Source organism: Bos grunniens, chromosome 21 (assembly GCF_055505025.1).
Source record: "Bos grunniens cultivar Pamir isolate PY7600 chromosome 21, Bosgru_T2T1.0, whole genome shotgun sequence".
NCBI lineage: Eukaryota > Metazoa > Chordata > Mammalia > Artiodactyla > Bovidae > Bos > Bos grunniens.
The window spans coordinates 22,680,067-22,698,769 of record NC_141185.1 but is presented as its reverse complement, the minus strand read 5'-3'; the positions used below and the strand labels follow the sequence as shown (position 1 = coordinate 22,698,769).

Sequence of the window (18,703 nt, the reverse complement as noted above, 5' to 3'; positions counted from 1 at the left end):
CATTTTTAAATAGTCTATTATATTTTAAAAACTTCAAAATGGGAGGGTATATTTTTTATTTACCCACTTTTAAAATCATTTTATAATTTATTTTCACTGTATGCATTCAAGTTTTGCTCCTTCTGCTTGAAGAATTTCCTTTAACATTTCTTGTAATGCAGCTTTGATGGCAATCAAACTTTTCACCTTTTGATTGCTACAAAAGTATTCCACCTTCAGTTTTAAAAGATATTTTAGCTGGATATGGAATTCCGTGTGGACGGTTGTTTTCTTTCAGTCAGATCAGATCAGATCAGTCGCTCAGTCGTGTGCGACTCTTTGCGACCCCATGAATCGCAGCATGCCAGGCCTCCCTGTCCATCACAAACTCCCAGAGTTCACTGAGACTCATGTCCATCAAGTCAGTGATGCCATCCAGCCATCTCATCCTCTGTCGTCCCCTTCTCCTCCTGCCCCCAATCCCTCCCAGCATCAGAGTCTTTTCCAATGAGTCAACTCTTCGCATGAGGTGGCCAAAGTACTGGAGTTTCAGCTTTAACATCATTCCTTCCAAAGAAATCCCAGGGCTGATCTCCTTCAGAATGGACTGGTTGGATCTCCTTGCAGTCCAAGGGACTCTCAAGAGTTTTCTCCAGCACCGTAGTTCAAAAGCATCAATTCTTTGGTGCTCAGCCTTCTTCACAGTCCAACTCTCACATCCATACATGACCACAGGAAAAACCATAGCCTTGACTAGACGAACCTTTGTTGGCAAAGTCATGTCTCTGCTTTTCAATATGCTGTCTAGGTTGGTCATAACTTTCCTTCCAAGGATTAAGAGTCTTTTAATTTCATGGCTGCAGTCACCATCTGCAGTGATTTTGGAGCCCCCAAAAATAAAGTCTGACACTGTTTCCACTGTTTCCCCATCTATTTCCCATGAAGTGGTGGGACCGGATGCCATGATCTTCGTTTTCTAAATGTTGAGCTTTAAGCCAACTTTTTCACTCTCCACTTTCACTTTCATCAAGAGGCTTTTGAGTTCCTTTTCACTTCCTGCCATAAGGGTGGTGTCATCTGCATATTTGAGGTTATTAATATTTCTCCCGGCAATCTTGATTCCAGTTTGTGTTTCTTCCAGTCCAGCGTTTCTCATGATGTACTCTGCATATAAGTTAAATAAACAGGGTGACAATATACAGCCTGGACGAACTCCTTTTCCTATTTGGAACCAGTCTGTTGTTCTATGTCCAGTTCTAACTGTTGCTTCCTGACCTGCATACAAATTTCTCAAGAGGCAGATCAGGTGGTCTGGTATTCCCATCTCTTTCAGAATTTTCCACAGTTTACTGTGATCCACACAGTCAAAGGCTTTGGCGTAGTCAATAAAGCAGAAATAGATGTTTTTCTGGAAGTCTCTTGCTTGTTCCATGATCCAGCGGATGTTGGCAATTTGATCTCTGGTTCCTCTGCCTTTTCTAAAACCAGCTTGAACATCTGGAAGTTCACGGTTCACATATTGCTGAAGCCTGGCTTGGAGAATTTTGAGCTTTAGTTTACTAGCATGTGAGATGAGTGCAATTGTGCGGGAGTTTGAGCATTCTTTGGCATTGCCTTTCTTTGGGATTGAAATGAAAACTGACCTTTTCCAGTCCAGTGGCCACTGCTGAGTTTTCCCAATTTGCTGGCATATTGAGTGCAGCACTTTCACAGCATCATCTTTCAGGATTTGGAATAGCTCAACTGGAATTCCATCACCTCCACTAGCTTTGTTCGTAGTGATGCTTTCTAAGGCCCACTTGACTTCACATTCCAGGATGTCTGGCTCTAGGTGAGTGATCACACCATCGTGATTATCTGGGTCGTGAAGATCTTTTTTGTACAGTTCTTCTGTACCAGTGCTCTAAATATGTTGCTTCCTTGTCTTCTGTCTTACACTGTTCTGACAAGAAGCCTGCAGTGTTACTTTGTGGTAATTCTGTCTGTCTGCCTGTATACTGAGTTGTGTTTGGTTCTTTGCAACCCCCTGGACGGTAGCCCACCAGGCTCCTTTGTTCATGGAATTTTCCAGGCAAGAGCACTGGAGTGGGTTGCCATACCCTCTTCCAGGGAATCTACTTGATTCAGGGATTGAATCAGTGTCTCTTGCATCTCCTGCATTGGCAGGTGGATTCTTTACCACTGAGCCTCCTGGGAATTAGTTGCCATAATTCTTTGTGTCTTTGTAATTAATGTGTCTTTGGATGCTTCTAAGATTTTTTTGTTTATTACTTTTTTTTCATTTTTATGATAATGTGTTTGTTGTATATTTTTGCTTACAGTTGATAGAACTTTTTGTACTGGGGGCTTAAAAATCTGGCTATTTTTTATACAAATATTTTCTGCTCTCTTCATATTCTGCTTTCTGTGACTCTAATTAAATATACGTTAGTGTGAGTGTTTTGTTAATTTTGTTTTGGTTTTTATTTCTCTCAGTGATTTACTTTGTGTGACTTCTTTTGCTGTGTCTTCACATTAACTGATCTTTTCTTCTGCAATGTTTTCTCTGGTTTTCATGCCACTCAGTGAAAATTTTGTCGCAGGTAGTGGACATTTTATCTAGTCATTCCGTTTGATTCTGTCTTTAGCCTATATTTGCTCCTCATTATATTTACGTCTTTGAAAATTTATAATATTTATATTAGAAGTTTCAAGATTCTTACCTCTTAATTTCAATGTCTCTGTCATTTCTGGGTCTTTTTCTGTTTATTTTTCTTCTGGTTATATGTTACCTATTCATGCTTCTTCATATAAGTAGTAACTTTTGATTAGGTGTTGAACATGGTGAATTTTCCATTATAGAGTACTGGATTTTGTCGTTTTCCTTTAAAAACATCTGGAGTTTGCTCTGTTAGGCAGTTAAGCTACTTGAAGATCAGTTTGATCTTTTAAAGTATTTAAGATTTTTTTTATGTCCAAAGAAGTTTTTACTCTAGGGCTAATACATGATCCGTCTGAGGTTTGTAATGAATGTACCATATATTCAGAATGTCTAATGGGAGATCTGATGATTCCTAGCATTGTGTGGAGGCAGCCCACTCTAGTATTCTTGCCTGGAGAATCCCATGGACAGAGGAGCCTGGTAGGCTACAGTTCATGGGATCACAAGAGTTGGACACAGCTTAGCTCTATCTTTCCCTGATGACTCAGACAGTAAAGAGTCTGCCTGCAGTGTGGGAGATCTGGGTTAGATCCTTGAGTTGGGGAGATCCCCTGGAGAAGGAAATGGCAACCTACTCCAGTATTCTTGCCTGGAAAATCCCACGGACCGAGGAGCCTGGCAGGCTAGTCCATGGGGTTGCAAAGAGTTGGACACGACTGAGTGAGCACTGTGTGAAGTCTGGGAATTATGACGTCATCTTTTTGGCGATTACTTTTTTTTCCCCTGGCAGTTTTTATTTGTTTGGCCTCGTGGGTTTCACCATTTTCCTGAGCAGATTGATATTCAGCCAAAGACTCAAGGATTCTATTGCAGATTTCTGGAGCTGTTTATCTGTGCAGCTCCCTCCTCCCCATTCTGTGTCCTACGAATTCTACCCTCTCTGTCTTCCTTCTCTAATTTCTGTCTCTGCAACTCAGTGAGGTTCCTGGGTTCTGTGTGATTTCTCTCTCCTTGTGTTGTGGTCTGAAAATTGTGTGAGGCAGAAATGTGGGGTGATTTAGCTCATAATGTTTTTTGTTTCCATTCTCTTAGCCATTATAGTCTTGCATTTCCTGTTGTCCAACCGTAAAAGAATTGTCCTTATATTTTGTCCAGTTTTATAGTTATTTATGACAAGAGGGCAGATGTATAAGCCAGTAACCTCAGTTGCATCTTTCTAAGGAAGCAAAGGAAAGGTAGAAAAGCAGCATTGTAAAGTACAAAGAATGTTCAGATTTTGCTACTGACATTACTAAAAGTCCAGAGGAGAAAGGGGCCTTAAAAAGTCAGGAATGTCCATTTTAAGGTGATAAAACTGAGGTAAAGGGAAACAAGATAACTTGCCTGCTGCTTTCTGGTGTGTGACTTTGCAGTTTGGGCAGAAGCTGGGTCTCTTCATTCCTGTTCACTGTTAGACACTATGGGGTGCTGTTTCTTAGCACTTCAGCTGAGTTGGGGGTATATCATAGCAGTGAGCATTAGTAATGATGAAAATGGCACTAGGAGTTCTACCCATTAACATTTAAAGTATATTTATATTCCTTCTTGTTCTTGGTTAGGTTAAATTTTACTTTTGATTTTAAATTTCTTGTGCAGCCATTTAAGAGCAGTGATTTATAATATCTGATTTAATATTACCTAATTGTTATATGAAGCCTGATGATATATCTATAGAGGTCAGTAATTTAAAAAGTCTTACATTGAAATGATAGACAAAATATTTTTACTGTGTCTTTGGTTTTGTCTTCTCATTTACTGCGTTATACTGACTGGCATTTAATTGCACTGAATAATATGCCTCAGTGATCTTTAAAACTGACATTGTTAACTTACATTACCAAATGTAAAATAGGTAGCCAATGGGAATTTGCTGTAAACTCAAACAAGGGCTCTGTATCAACCTAGAGGGGTGGGTGAGATGGGGAGGGAGATGGGAGGGAGGTTCAAAAAGGAGGGGCTATAGGTATGATTGATTCATGTTGAGGTTTGACAGAAAACAACAAAATTCTGTAAAGCAATTATCCTTCAATTAAAAAATAAATAAAATTTAAAAATTGACATTATTTTAATTATTTTCTTTTCCTCCTTCAAGGATATTTCTTTAATGGGAAAAATGTACTGGCAGAAATCACCTCAAATGCAAGCAGAGCAAGGACCACAGATAAGTATTAAGGAAACTCAAATGGTAATGTGTTTAATAAAAGTCCTCTTCACCTATTTTAAAGTAATAGTCTGCTTCTGTTGCTTTAATGTTTTATCTAGAGAGTTAAAAAAAAATCTCCTCTGATTTATTTTAGAGGCGTGTTTAACTATAAACACATCTAATCTAATACCATATGGGGAGTCTTGGCTATTTTGACTCACCATTTTTGCCTATCACAGATATTCTCTGCTAAGGCTCAAAACTCTTCAGAAAGAAAAGATTTTTAACAGTTCTTCTGCTCTGAACACATTTATATCTATAAAGTAGCTGGAGAAATTATAAGTTTTTAGTTTTTAAGAAAGCATCCCCTTATTCTTTATTTAGGTGGAAGAATTGTGAAGAGCACTGATAAGGGGAGCATTTTGTAGAGAAAGACAGACACGTGGTGATAGAAGTTTGTTTCAGAAGTAGAATGTTCTTTTCATCCATCACCGGCAAAATATTTATGGGACTCAAAGGAATCTGGAACATATTCCCTGTGAATGGGAAATGTCTCCCTGTGTATAGAAACCCATATTTACATGAAATAAACAATGGCACGATGATCAGTCTTTTACAAAGGATTCATAAAATGATATCATTAGATAACAAGCTCCTTTAGTTCCTGAAAATATGATTCTACATACATAAAAATTCAGATCACAGTTATTTTTTGGATGATATATCATGTTTAGAAAATGTACTGAATCTTTTCACAAAAACCATGGATCTTATAACTTTAGAGATACCGCAAGAGGTTGACTACTAGAGTTGGAGACCCTTCTGGGTGGAGATCCTGCACTTTTCCCCTTCGTAGTCTCTTCGTGTGTCTCAATACCCAGCATGTGTGGCACTAGAATGTGGATAAATCCATTCTGGAGCCTTACCACATATGCTATGGGCTTAAAACTGACATTTAGGGTGGCTGCCTCTAGGTGACACCATTTACAGGTAGATATCAGACCTGTAAGCTTGTAACAGGTAAATAGTAAACTGAAACTGCAAGATCACTTAGGTTCAGAAAATTAGAAACATTCACTCATAGAATAAACTTGACATAATACCATTCAGTGAATATTCTTGTAAAGTAAGAGAAAATATTATTCCATTTTGAAGGAAGCTGTGAAAAAGGCTAGTTTCAGATACCTAGCTTATACACCATCTTGATTGTTAAAAGAAAGGTTTAAACAAAAATATCAATTGTTTTGTAATTCTGTAGGAACCATACCCTCAGCTTTGACATTTATAAGCAATCTCTGGACCTCTCCTGGCCACCGGTTTTTTAAGAGGAAGCTTACCACTTGTTTAGATCTTTTAAGTTTATCTTTTCTTTAGCTTTTATTAAGTTTACCACTTCTTTATCTTTTAAGTTTGATACCTAGCCATGGTTAGAGAAAAAAAAAAAAAGCTCCTCTATGGTACCTTTAATTCCTAACACGTTTTTGGGGTTCCTGCTCTGTATCAGAGAACAGAACTCTATCTATTCATTCTACCTATCCCTTAGACTTACTCTCATTATGGCCTTGGGCAGGTTACTTAACTTCATTATGCCCATTTCTTCATCCATACAATGGGGTTGTGGACAGTTCCTACTTAATGGAGTTGAGGTGAAGATGAAAATTGTATGAGATAATGCTGCTATGTGTCGACAGTTACGATGGTTACTTAATGCATATACTATAGGATGATACGTGCTACAATAGGGCGGATCACAGGGCAGTGATCAGATCAGTAATAGTTTTGTGGGTAGGTGAGGCAGAGTCCTGAGACGGTCAGTTGCAGCTGGGGGATGACCATTGCCCCTCAAGCTTTTCTTCTCCGTTTTCTATTTTGGAGGGTGGCACCTTCATGTGTTCAGTCTCCCCAGCCAGATCCTGGGAATGCATGCTGAGAAAGCCAGGAGCAGAAAGAGTGAAAAGCAAGGGAGTGATGAGCAGTTCCAAAAGTTATGGAACATAAAATGAGTGAGTTTGGCAGAGGTAGACAGTATAAGCCCATAAGACATATTACCTTTTGTGTGTCTATCCTGTCGTTTTATGGAAGGACTTTTTTAAACCTTTTCACCAGTGAGGAAGATGAGGTTAAAAAGGGTTAAATAATTTGACCGAGATTACACATCTGTTAATAGATCCAGGATTTGAATTAAGTCCTACATGGATACAAAGCTCTTACTCTTTCTCCAGTACCACTGAGTAGCTTTGTAAAAACATGAGCTCCAGATTAAAGTTATGTTTCACAAAAGTACATTTCTTTGTTTTGCTATCCTTTATTGCATAATAAAGAAACTTAAAGAGTATTTGGTACTATTCACCATCTTTACCCCTTATTTGGACTACAGAGAATGAGATGGTTGGACGGCATCACTGACTCGATGGGCATGAGTTTGAGCAGACTCCAGGAGTTAGTGGTGAACAGGGAGGCCTGGTGTGTTGCAGTCCATGGGGCTGCAGAGTCAGACACGACTGAGTGACTGAACTGAATTGAACTTACTTATTATCAAATGAGTATGTCAGAGAGAAAAGGGATACAATTGCGTTTTCAAGTCATTCTATAAAATTCAGATTCTGTGTAAATCAGACTGGTTTTATCATCTGTTAATTTGAGGCAGTGCTCATAATCCCCAATAATCTTGGTTTAAAATTGGATAATACCCAAAATATGTCTATAGAGGTACTTTCTTTGAGGCTCAGTGAGGTAGATATTAAGTGAGATGTTTTTAAGAAACACAAAACAGGTGTAGGAATGATATTTTGTTTTTTCATTAGGGCTTGGCATGGAGCTGGGGTGTCTGGGTGGTCTTCTTGGGGCTCTGGGTGAACCCTTCTCTGAGAGACTGAAGTCATGCTTCTACAAGAGCATTTGGCTAGCAGGAATCTCATTGTTTAGGATGAAAGAACCTCAGATTGGGGAGAGGTTGGATATTTCAATGGGCTTGATTCTGTCTAAGTGTGGGGAAGAATCAGGGTAAGACTAGAGTCTTATTATTTCCTTAGAGTTGTTGCATCATACGGGTGGGGTAGCAATATGTTTTGAGACAAGGGCCAAGGAAAATAATTTGCCAAGCTTCACATTTTTCTTAAGTCCAGTGTGAGTTTCTCTTCCTCAGTCTTTCAGAGGAAGTTTATTATTTCTGCTTAATTTCAATCATGCATTTTTCATACTCAGTTTGTTGTCAGAGAGAAAACATTGCATAACTTAAAACTTTGGAAGGGCCAATAAAAAAGCAAGTTTGTGCATTTATGTTTCCCAACAGAATGTGCTTGAGAAGCTTCCCGAAACTGTATCAAGTATTTTCCAGATTGAACAAGAGGATGTATTGGAATGGGGAACCTCAGATGCAGAAAGCATATTATTTAAACCTCAGGAAGCTTCAGAAGTTCAGTCAGCAAGTGAATCAAGTAAGCCTTTGGAAGGCGCACAGCCCATAGGTGATTCAAAAATAGCCAAGCGGATATCTCTAAAGGTAAAGCACTACTTACGTTGGAAACAAAGTTGTGAGAGTTGAGAACGTTTAAGTGTGAAGATGTGGCTCAGCATGGGCCAAGGTTTGTGAGAGGGTTCATCCTGAAAAACGGCCTTTCACGTGAAGTTGCTTGTCTGGGAAAAAAGGACTTCTGTTTTTTACAAACTTTTAGTCTCAGACCTAATTGCAGCTCTGGAAGAAAAGAAAAAGTTTTAAGGAATAAAAGAACCTTGGGGCTTTCAGAAACTGACCAAATGTCATCTTGTTACCATCTTGACAGAGTCAAGAACTGTAGCCCGGGGATCAGGACTGGGTGAATTTTGTAACCTGTGCTCCATTTAGGTTTCTTCTACTCTCTGTGTCTTTTTCTACTGTGAGAATTTTATTTTATCTATAATTTTATTCTATTTTATTTATGCATGATTTTCATTATTTTACCACATTTGTGTATTGCCTTATTATTATTTGCTTGGTGTGTTTCCTTGAGTTATTTTTTGATTTAAATAAATGAGTTATTTAGGAATTTGAGCTTATTTAAGATTAGATAATTAATAATAAGCCTTGGACTTCCCAGGTGGCGCTCGTGGTGAAGAACCTGCCTGCCAGTGCAGGAGACATAAAAGACGTGGCTTCTATCCCTGGATCAGGAAGACTCCCTGGAGAAGGAGATGGCAACCCACTCCAGTATTCTTGCCTGGAGAATCCCATGGACAGAGGAGCCTGGTGGGCTACAGTCCATGGGGTTTCAAAGAGTCAGACATGACTGAAGTAGCTTAGCACATTTAAGAATAGATATATTATTATTGCTACTGCTACTGCTAAGTCACTTCAGTCATGTCCGACTCTGTGCAACCCCATAGACGGCAGCCCACCAGGCTCCCCCATCCCTGGGATTCTCCAGGCAAGAATACTGGAGTGGGTTGCTATTTCCTTCTCCAATGCATGAAAGTGAAGTCGCTCAGTCGTGTCCGACTCCTAGCGACCCCATGGACTGCAGCCCACCAGGCTCCTCTGCCCATGGGATTTTCCAGGCAAGAGTACTGGAGTGGGGTGCCGTGCCTAGGATTTTTTTAAAAAGCCACTTTTTCATAAACCGCAGCGTGTTATCTTGATATTATCTCGTGCAGTCTTCTCTGATTCAGATGGAGGCCCCTTCTTGGATAAACACTCCCTTTAGTCAATCCCTCTCCTTCTGGGCTCCTCTGTCCCCACCAACGACCATGATCCTGCTACTGTGCATCACCCAAGTCTACTGGCCGTTGCCAGTTCTTTAACTTTTGCCCCAAACACCCAACGCTGAAACCTTAGATTTTTCTGTGACCTTACTGTCTTCTTGCCTTTCACAAAATAATCAGTCTCCAAGGCCTAGATTCCTCCTAAACATAATTGCTTATAACCTTTTTCTTCTCTTTTCCAGTTGACCTTCTCTCTGGATTAGTACCATTGCCTTTTGCCTTTTATTCATTTCTCAAGTCCTATTTTCTTAGGGTCATCTGGCATGATATTAGCATCTGGATCTTCCTGCAATAATAAATAATAAGGAAAATCCACAAGTAATAGGTGACCAGAGAAAATCTGCCACTGCTGTCAGGGGGAAGGGACTTAGCTGCTATGATTGGTGTCTGACTTTATCATATATCATGCTGTCTTATGATTGGTGACTGACTTTATCATACATCATGCTGTCTTCCTAAGCTCACACTGGGTGTATGAAGTGAAGCCTGCCAAGGCTGAGTGAGCCCTCTCAATGATAACTACCCTATGTTAGGCTGATACCTTCTAGGTGTGGAGAACTTAAAAGGCATCTTTAAAAATGATGATGTCTTGCCGAAAAACCATTTGGCTGGTGGTCACAGGTAATGTTTTTTACCTATTCTCCCACCTGAAAATTTGGACTTTGGAAATAAAATGTGGCATGAGGGGCAAATGGTTAATTAGTAAGTGTGTCAAAGAATGAAATAGATTTTTTGGACAATGATTTCACCACCATGACCTGTGAAGAATTTAAATCTTGCATTGAAAAAAGTTCCATAATGTTCATTCTTTTGATTTGCTGTGGCTGCTATTAAATGTCATGAAAAAATGTGAAAAATTATTTGTTTTTGGTAAAAACACTCATTTCCCAAGGTAACTAGAGTTTACTGAGTGTTTATCATGTTCCGGCCACTTTGCTAAGTGTTTTACACGTTATCTTTTTTCTTCTAACAACCCTATTAGATGACTCTCATTTTAGAGTTGAAAAAACTGAGTCATGGAGAAGAGAAATAGGTTTCCCTTTACAACCATATGGCTAAGTTGCAGAGGTAAGACTTGAGCTGAGGTGGTCTAATTCTGGAGCCTTCACTCTTTGCCTCTTTGCAGTGCTACCCATTCATAACAACAGTTAACAGGTACCTGGTGAAATACAAGAACACAGACTCAGAGTGGCGAAAATGACTATGGCCAGAGTGTCCCTCGCTGAACTGGGAGGAACGGTTTGATGAGAGAGACTGAGAGCACAGATTCAGAGGGTTCTAACCTGAAACCAGAAGTCTTTCAAAAGGAGGAGAAGAGAATGTCTGATAAGACTTTGATGGTTTATTGTCGTGGGACACATCAGAAAGGCCAGAGAAAAGATAGCTGGAAGTTTTCTGACTCATCCCACCAAATCTTCACCTTGTATTCCTTTTATTTGTGATAACATCTCAAGGTCAGTTAGTCTCCATGAACTTTACCCTGTTGGGACATCTGAGGCCATAAAGTTAGTCTCCAGCATCTCTGGCACAGGAATGAGGAACAGTATACTCCAGCCAGCCAGGCCGGACTGGGGACACAAGGAAACCTCTTCTACATTGCTCAGAGAAGTAGGCTGGAGCTGTGATAAAGGAACAATGCAGGATTTGCACTGCTCAACTACATGCCAGATGGTCTCATTCAGCCAAAAAGAAAAAAAAAAGGGGAGGGGGGAGAATTTAATCAGTTCTTACTTTACTGACCATTTCTACCCTTAGAAGCTTATTAGTATAGTAAAGATTGAGGACTCTGATCTGAGCCATGCCCAACAAAAAGAAATTAGATAATAGTGACTCTGAAGAAATGACAGAAGAACCTGTGAGCGGATCATTGAACATTTTAGGAAGGAAAAGATCAAAAGTTTGTAAAAATAAAAAAAATATATATATAGATAGATAGCATGTATCTCAAAATTCTAAATAGAAGGAAGTTTCAGGGATGTGGCATACCCCAAATTCTCCCCAATTTTTACAAAACAATTTTGAGTGATCTATTGCATTCAGAGTTTTAAAAATACACAGAAAATGAAAGAAGAAATATCCATAGATAAACATAAAAGTGGCATGTGGCTATAACAATTATATCAGGAGGGCTAAGATCCAAAATGGGTTGAGGCCTGTGAATAATGCAAAGAACAAGAAAGTATTTTTTTTTGGTGTTAGTTTTGGAGCAAAGAGAGAAAAAAGGAAGGATAACCTTGTCATTACGGATGAATAGAGTGATGACAACAGATGACAGAGCAGTCTTAATTTATTTTTGGGAAAAGGTTGAGGTTTTAAATAAACAGAGCTAAGTCAAAGAGAAAGGGAAGCTGATAAAATTGTACTTTGCTTCTCTTAAATCTGACAAGGAGAATGATCCTTAGTTTAGAAAGAAGAAAGAATTAATAAAAGAAACTTGAAGCCCAAGATGGGTAGAAAGATTTCAAGAGTTAACTTGGATATCTGATCCTGTTGGCTCAGAGAGATGGGTTTAAGCCTGCTGTGCCTCTGTCAGCAGCAGCTTTGAGGAGCTGTTGTCGTGGGAGAGGTGCTAGGAACCTGGAAACAGGCAACTGCAAATCTTGAGGTTTTTTTTTTTTAATGATAAGAGTTATGGTTTCTGCAGTGTATGCACTGATCTTGGATAAAGATCTGAAATGATTAAATGAATCATTAAAATAATTGTGTTTGAACCCTTATAAAAAGGAGCCAGTATGGGTTCCCTAAAGGCAAGCCATGGAAGAACAACCTTATTATTATTACTATTATTTTTTGAGAATTACTAGACTGAACATAAGAAAAGTGTCATACCTGGGGGTCAACACAAGAGTATCATGGGGAAGAGCCCAGCACATCAGAAAGCTCAATAAATGTTAGTTATTGTTACTCTCCTTTGGATTTCAACAATCCATTTAGCCTCCTGATGACAGTTTTGAAGACAAGACTACAACTTGGTGAACTGCCAGGTAGACTTATGAGTAGTTATGTGAAGGATGCACAATTAGTCATGGAAGTCCCTAATGAACTGTCATAGCTGCTGCTGCTGCTGCTGCTGCTGCTAAGTCGCTTCAGTTGTGTCCGACTCTGTGCGACCCCATAGACGGCAGCCCACCAGGCTCCCCCGTCCCTGGGATTCTCCAGGCAAGAACACTGGAGTGGGTTGCCATTTCCTTCTCCAATGCATGAAAGTGAAAAGTGAAAGGGAAGTCGCTCAGTCGTATCTGACTCTTAGCGACCCCATGGACTGCAGCCTTCCAGGCTCCTCCGTCCATGGGATTTTCCAGGCAAGAGTACTGGAGTGAGGTGCCATTGCCTTCTCCAGGACTGTCATAGGGTTGTGTCTAATTCAGCATATTTTTTAATAATTTGGGTGAGAATATGGAAGACTTACTGATTAGATTTGCAGATAATGTCCAAAATGTGACTGGTAATATTTGCTTGCTCAGATGCAATTTAATTGGGATAAATGTATGTATGATTGTTTCCTTGACTCCACAAACTAAGTTTGTAGCTATGGGATGGCATGACTTAGAGCGAATATGGAAAAGGTTTCAGGGTTTTAAGTTATGATTCAGTTTTGCGATAGGAAGATACATGTGATCATAATTTGCATTGATTTACAATTACCCTAAAAGAAGATCATCTTTCTCCTAGTGGATCTGATCACGTGCATGTGCTGTGCTAAGTCACTTCAGTCATGTCTCACTTTCTGCGATACTATGGACTGTAGCCCTCCAGGCTCCTCCGTCTGTAGAATTCTCCAGGGATTCTCTGGAGTGGCTTGCCATGCCCTCCTCCAGGGCACCTTTCCAACCCAGAAATTGAACCCATGTCTCTTATGTCTCCTGCATTGGCAGGTGGTTCTTTACCCCTAGTGCCACCTGGAAAGCCCTCAGATTTGATCACATCGCACCTCAAATACTGTGTTCAGACCTGGGAGTCCAGCCCCAGGAGAGATACTGACAAATTGGAGACCGTTTGGAAGAAAGTACTCAGGATGACAAAGAAGAGTATTTCAAAAAAATGTCATGTGAGGTAGAGTCGGAGGGACTGGGGATGCTTATTGCGGCGGGGTGGTAGTGGTCAGGGGGTGGGAGGTGGGAAAGCAGGCCCAGGGGAGTCAACTCTGTTCAAATATTTGTCTGTCACGTGGAAGAGAGCCAGATTATGCCTGTATGATCCCGAGGATTGAATTGAGACTGGTAGATGAAAGTTGTAGGCTCAATAATAATAATACACAAAATTTCTAACACCTGGAAGAATTTCAAAGATGACTCTGAGTCCTCTGTTGCTGATCATGTTCGAATCAGGATGGATGGCCTTTGGTGGAGACGCTGTAGAGGAAATTCGGACACGAACTTGATGTGAGATAGAATACCCCATCCTCTGAGTTTTCCCTGTTCATCATCATTTCCCTCCCCATTTTCAAGTCAGGATGGATGGCCTGTGGTGGAGACACTATAGAGGAAATTCAAACATGAACTTGGTGGTGAGATGGTATACCCCTTACTCTGAATTTCCCTTATTCATTATCATTTCCTTACCAAGACATTGCAATAGCTCTCTCCTTAAGGCTGCAGCGAGCCCAAACCCTCTACCTAATTTATAAGGACCTCCCTTACCTGGCCTCTTCCTACTTATTCAGTCATTCTCTGCTTTCCTCAAGGAAAACCTCCCTGCTTTCTTCCTGAAATCTAGTCTCCAAAAAGTACAGAGCAACCTACAGAGAAAAGTATCTTTAAATGAACTACTGCCATGAATTCTGCAAATTTCCTAAGGAAACTAGGAAAACAACATTCCTAATATCTATAATGATTAAAAAGGCAATTGTTTAGGAGACAGAAATGCATTTGACTTTTCCCAAGTAGTAGAAACAGAAAACAGGATACCTGTAAGAAGTATAAATTGGTAAACCTTACTCAAAATAGTTCTAGAAAGCATTAAAGTTCATTTTGGCTTGTGCTTGCAAGCACTAGTCATGACCAACTTTGGGGCTGAAGGTAAGTTTTATTAAAAATACTAATCAAGAAGAGTAGATTTATGAAGGGAAAAATCTTATATTTTTTCTTTAATAGTTTTAAGGCAACAAATAGACTATTATAAATAATTATGGTACTAATATTTTTATTGCTGTGAAGGTATAAAATTATGTGTTATAAAATTTAGGAGAAAATTTAGAGGAAAATATCAACACCTCCTTTAGGATTTATATTCTAAAATATACATAGAAATTAGGAGTTGAAAAATAACATGGAACATCAAATATGAAAGATCTAACTTTCCTTAACAGCACACTTTATGTTTTTTCCAAGGTGAAATCATCAGAATTGTTGCAAATCAAAGGAAAAGAAGTTAAGCGAAGGCGAAAAAGTAAATTTGGAGTTATACCACAGAGACCAAAAAAGATTTCAAAACCCATGTGTGATCAAAAACTACCTAAAAAAAAGTAACTTCCTTAACTATACAAATTTTATTGTCTGAAGAGAAATTATTCAGTAGTACTTATACCTGAAACTGTGTTTGTAAAGGAAGATTAAATGTTTTAGAAATTCACGTATGAGATCCAACTTAAACCTTCTCACAGGAAGAGTTGGGGGCAGCTGGTACAGTAGGATATATATATATATATATATATATATATATATATATATATATATTGTAGTCCACACTTCTTTCTACTTTTTTTTTTTGGATCAGTGTACTTAGTAATGACAAAGCAACAGCTAGAATAAAAATAACTCTTTGAGAGACAAAAAAGAATTTCATGTTAACATGTGAGACTTGATATTTTTGGTCACTGAAGTGCCTAATTTGGATTAACTGTTCATTATATTGGTTAATTTTGTTATGATAAAATAAAAGACAACCCCCCACAAAATATCCATAGGACAGTCGATTTGGAAATTTATTTTTTTTTAGTTCTACCAGTTTATTGCTACCAACCCATCAACCTCCACCCTCATGCACACATGCTCAGTCATGTAACCCCATGGACTCCAACCCGCCAGGCTCCTCTGTCCATGGACTTTTCCAGGCAAGAATACTGGAGTGGGTTGCCATTTCCTTCTCGATTTGGAAATTTAGATGGCCTTACTTTTCTCTACTATAATTTTATATTTCATTCCCACCCTTCACATACTTTCAGTAGGGTTTCTTATTACACAGGAGTGCAACCACAATTTTGAATAATAGTGTGTAAATGCAATTTAGGTTTATGGTTTATCTTTTGTCAGTCATCTTGATGAAACTTATTTTCTCCTTATTTTTCCACTAGGTTTTTATGGGTTGGTTGGTTCTAGGTTCTTCTTCATTTAACTCTTTATGGGGGGCTTAAAGAAGCTTTAATTATTAGCTTTTGTTGTTGCTTAGGGCACTGAAAGGTGTGCAGGACATGGAAGACAACCTTTTTATGGCCAGCCTAAACTTTGTAAATGGATAATACTCACAATTTAGTAGCTGGGAGTAGACTCACAGGAAAAGAATTCCAAAGTTTATGAAAGAGTCAAATTGGCATTTAAGTGACCCTGACATGCCATTGCTTATCTGCATTGCTTTAAGCTCATTTAGTTAGCAAGATTATGTATTAAAACAAATAGTGACAGCAGACAACAAGTATTTTACCTTCAATAAATAGTTACTGTCAGATTATCAATGAAGCAGAAACTTCTTGATTTTTTTTCCCTAAAAAACCTTGCATTTAGTGCATTAGGCAAAGTAGTGTGGCCACACACAGAGGCAGAGTCTTTTCTTTTTTATGTCTTAGTGTTTCAAAGAATGACAAATAGTCCTGTTAAAGGAGAGTGTGCTGTAAAAACACACAGCCTTTCTTGAGCATGCCAAAAATATTTGTAGATCTTTTTGATATATATATATATATAGGACTGTGTTAATTCATTAAAACTGAAATTAGAAATCTCCATTATAAAGAACTAAGAATGTGATGCAGAGGAATAAAAATCTGGTATTTAAAAAGTTTATATGAATAGAAGAGAATTTTGGAAAATCTTTTATTCACTGCTCTTTTTTCCTTAATCAATTTTTTACCTAACTTTTCTCACCAATGACTAGCTTCCCAATTGAATTGTTTTCTTAGAAATTCAGCCATCTCTTGAAAACATAGTGTTTTTTAGCTCAATAACCAAGGGAGATTCACTTGCAGATCTATATTATTAAAAACATGAAGGAAACATAGGAATTCAGATTGGTTCTGATGCTTTTTTAAGTAAAAAAAAAAAAAAAAAATCTGTGAAGTAATCTCAAGAACATTCCACTAGCCAAGACCTGTCCCAGATAGAATGAAGATGTAGGTGAGCATGACATCAGAACCCACCTTTTACTCTCTCTTTTTCCCAGTCCTTTCTTCAGAACCCTGAGTTTCTTAGAGATCCTCGGCTTCTTGGAGATCCATTTTCACTCCCCGAGTTACATTTTTTTGTCCCAGGCATTTCCAAACACTTAGATTTACCTCTCTTTTCCTCTGCCACTTAAACATGTACACATTTCATGTCCTGTTTTTGTTGGGCCACATACTGTTTTGGAAATGACATAAACTACTCTCTATTAGTGATTCAATAATGTACATGTGATGCCTAGCAATGGGTTAGGTGTCGTGCAGTGCAAATTAGTCACAGCAGTAAACAGAGTTCCAGAGACCAAGAAGTGTTACTGTTATCAATTTTTTTATAAGGTAGGGGTTAAGAATTTTTGCTTTAATTTTGCAGAAGACCTTCAGAGAGGCCAGTAGTAGCATTTCCAAGTGTTAGAACTAGGCTTCTGATGCAGGCCCAGCTAACTATTTATACTATGCTACTATCCAGGCTCATGGAATGGTCAGTGGGTAGATCTGCATTAACCCATTACATAAAGGGTCAGATTGGGTGGGACAGGAATAGGGCAATGTATGAAAAGAGATATTTGTAAGAAAGAAAAAGAAAGTAAAGTTTGCAGATAAATTTGTCCTTGAAGTATTATTTGAAGAATATTTGAAAAAGTGAAAGTGTTGGTCACTCAGTCATGTCCAGCTCTTTGCATCCTCTTGGACTATAGCCCATCAGCCTCCTCTGTCCATGAGATTCTCCAGGCAAGAATACTTGGAGTGGGTAGCAATTCCCTTCTCCAGGGGATATTCCTGACCCAGGGATTGAACCTGGGTCTCCCACATTGCAGGCAGATTCTTTACTGTCTGAGACACCAGGAAAGCAGATAAAAAGTTAGGCAATATATCTATAACTTAAAGAACTGAGAGGTCTTTCTGGCCCTATGAATTGTCCTGGAGACAGCATCTGCCATATGAGATGGCACATATGCTTTAAATGCATTCATTCCTTTCTTTCTTGAAGCAACTTTACTCAGGATGCACTAATGTTGTAATTACCATCTTAACCGAATGTTATTATTCTCAACTTACTGAGGTATAATGAAATTAATTGATTTGCTTATTGCCAAGTGTTAACTTTAAACAGGATTTGAACAGAGGCATTCTTAACCACTATGCTTAAAGTAGGGCCAGATGCTAGGAGCCTTGAAACTTAGAGGAAATTGTTGCATGCAGCAAGCAACAAAAAAAGCCATTGTACTGGGGAGAGGAGTACTTAAAGATCTGTGTGCTAGAATTTTGCAGGATGTTTGGAAGGAGGTGGAATAGCAAATGGCAACCCACTCCAGTATTCTTGCCTGGAAAATTCCATGGGCCACAGTCTGGGGGGTCCCAAAGAATCAGATATGACTGGGCAACTGAGCACACAGGCAAGCATGCATGGAAGGGGGAGGAGACAGAGGGTGCAGGGCTGAATCCAAGTGACAGACTTTGCTCTTCAGGGGAGGTGATAAGGGCTTGGACTGGAGTGTGGTGGAAGTAAGGGGGAGAAGGAGCACACGGGAAGAACTCTGTTCAAGGGAGACGCTCAGTTTTTCATTGGCTGAGCAGGTGAAGGGCAGAGACAAAGATGGCTCCAGTGCTTTGTATGTTGAAGATGAGGAATCTCGGTGAGATAGTGATAGCAGAGATGGGACTTGGGAACTCAGCACAGAGGGAAGGGTTGAAATACTGAAGATGATTTTTCCAGTGCAGAAAGAGTAGTTCAACTTTGGAAGCCATACCCAGTTCAGAAGATGGTGAAAGAAAAGCCAGTGACTAAGTCAAGTTA

At 39.1% G+C, this 18,703-nt stretch overlaps 1 protein-coding gene across 1 annotated transcript in view; it reads left to right on the top strand.

Annotated features, from left to right (window-relative positions):
• TTC6 (tetratricopeptide repeat domain 6) overlaps positions 1-18,703 on the top strand; it is a 215,175-nt gene that overhangs the window by 76,570 nt on the left and 119,902 nt on the right. Inside the window, exons 3-5 of the mRNA XM_086363463.1 lie at positions 4,752-4,844; positions 8,095-8,304; positions 14,870-15,003. Coding sequence (XP_086219589.1) covers positions 4,752-4,844; positions 8,095-8,304; positions 14,870-15,003 — 437 coding nt within the window. The remainder of the gene's footprint in view (positions 1-4,751; positions 4,845-8,094; positions 8,305-14,869; positions 15,004-18,703) is intronic.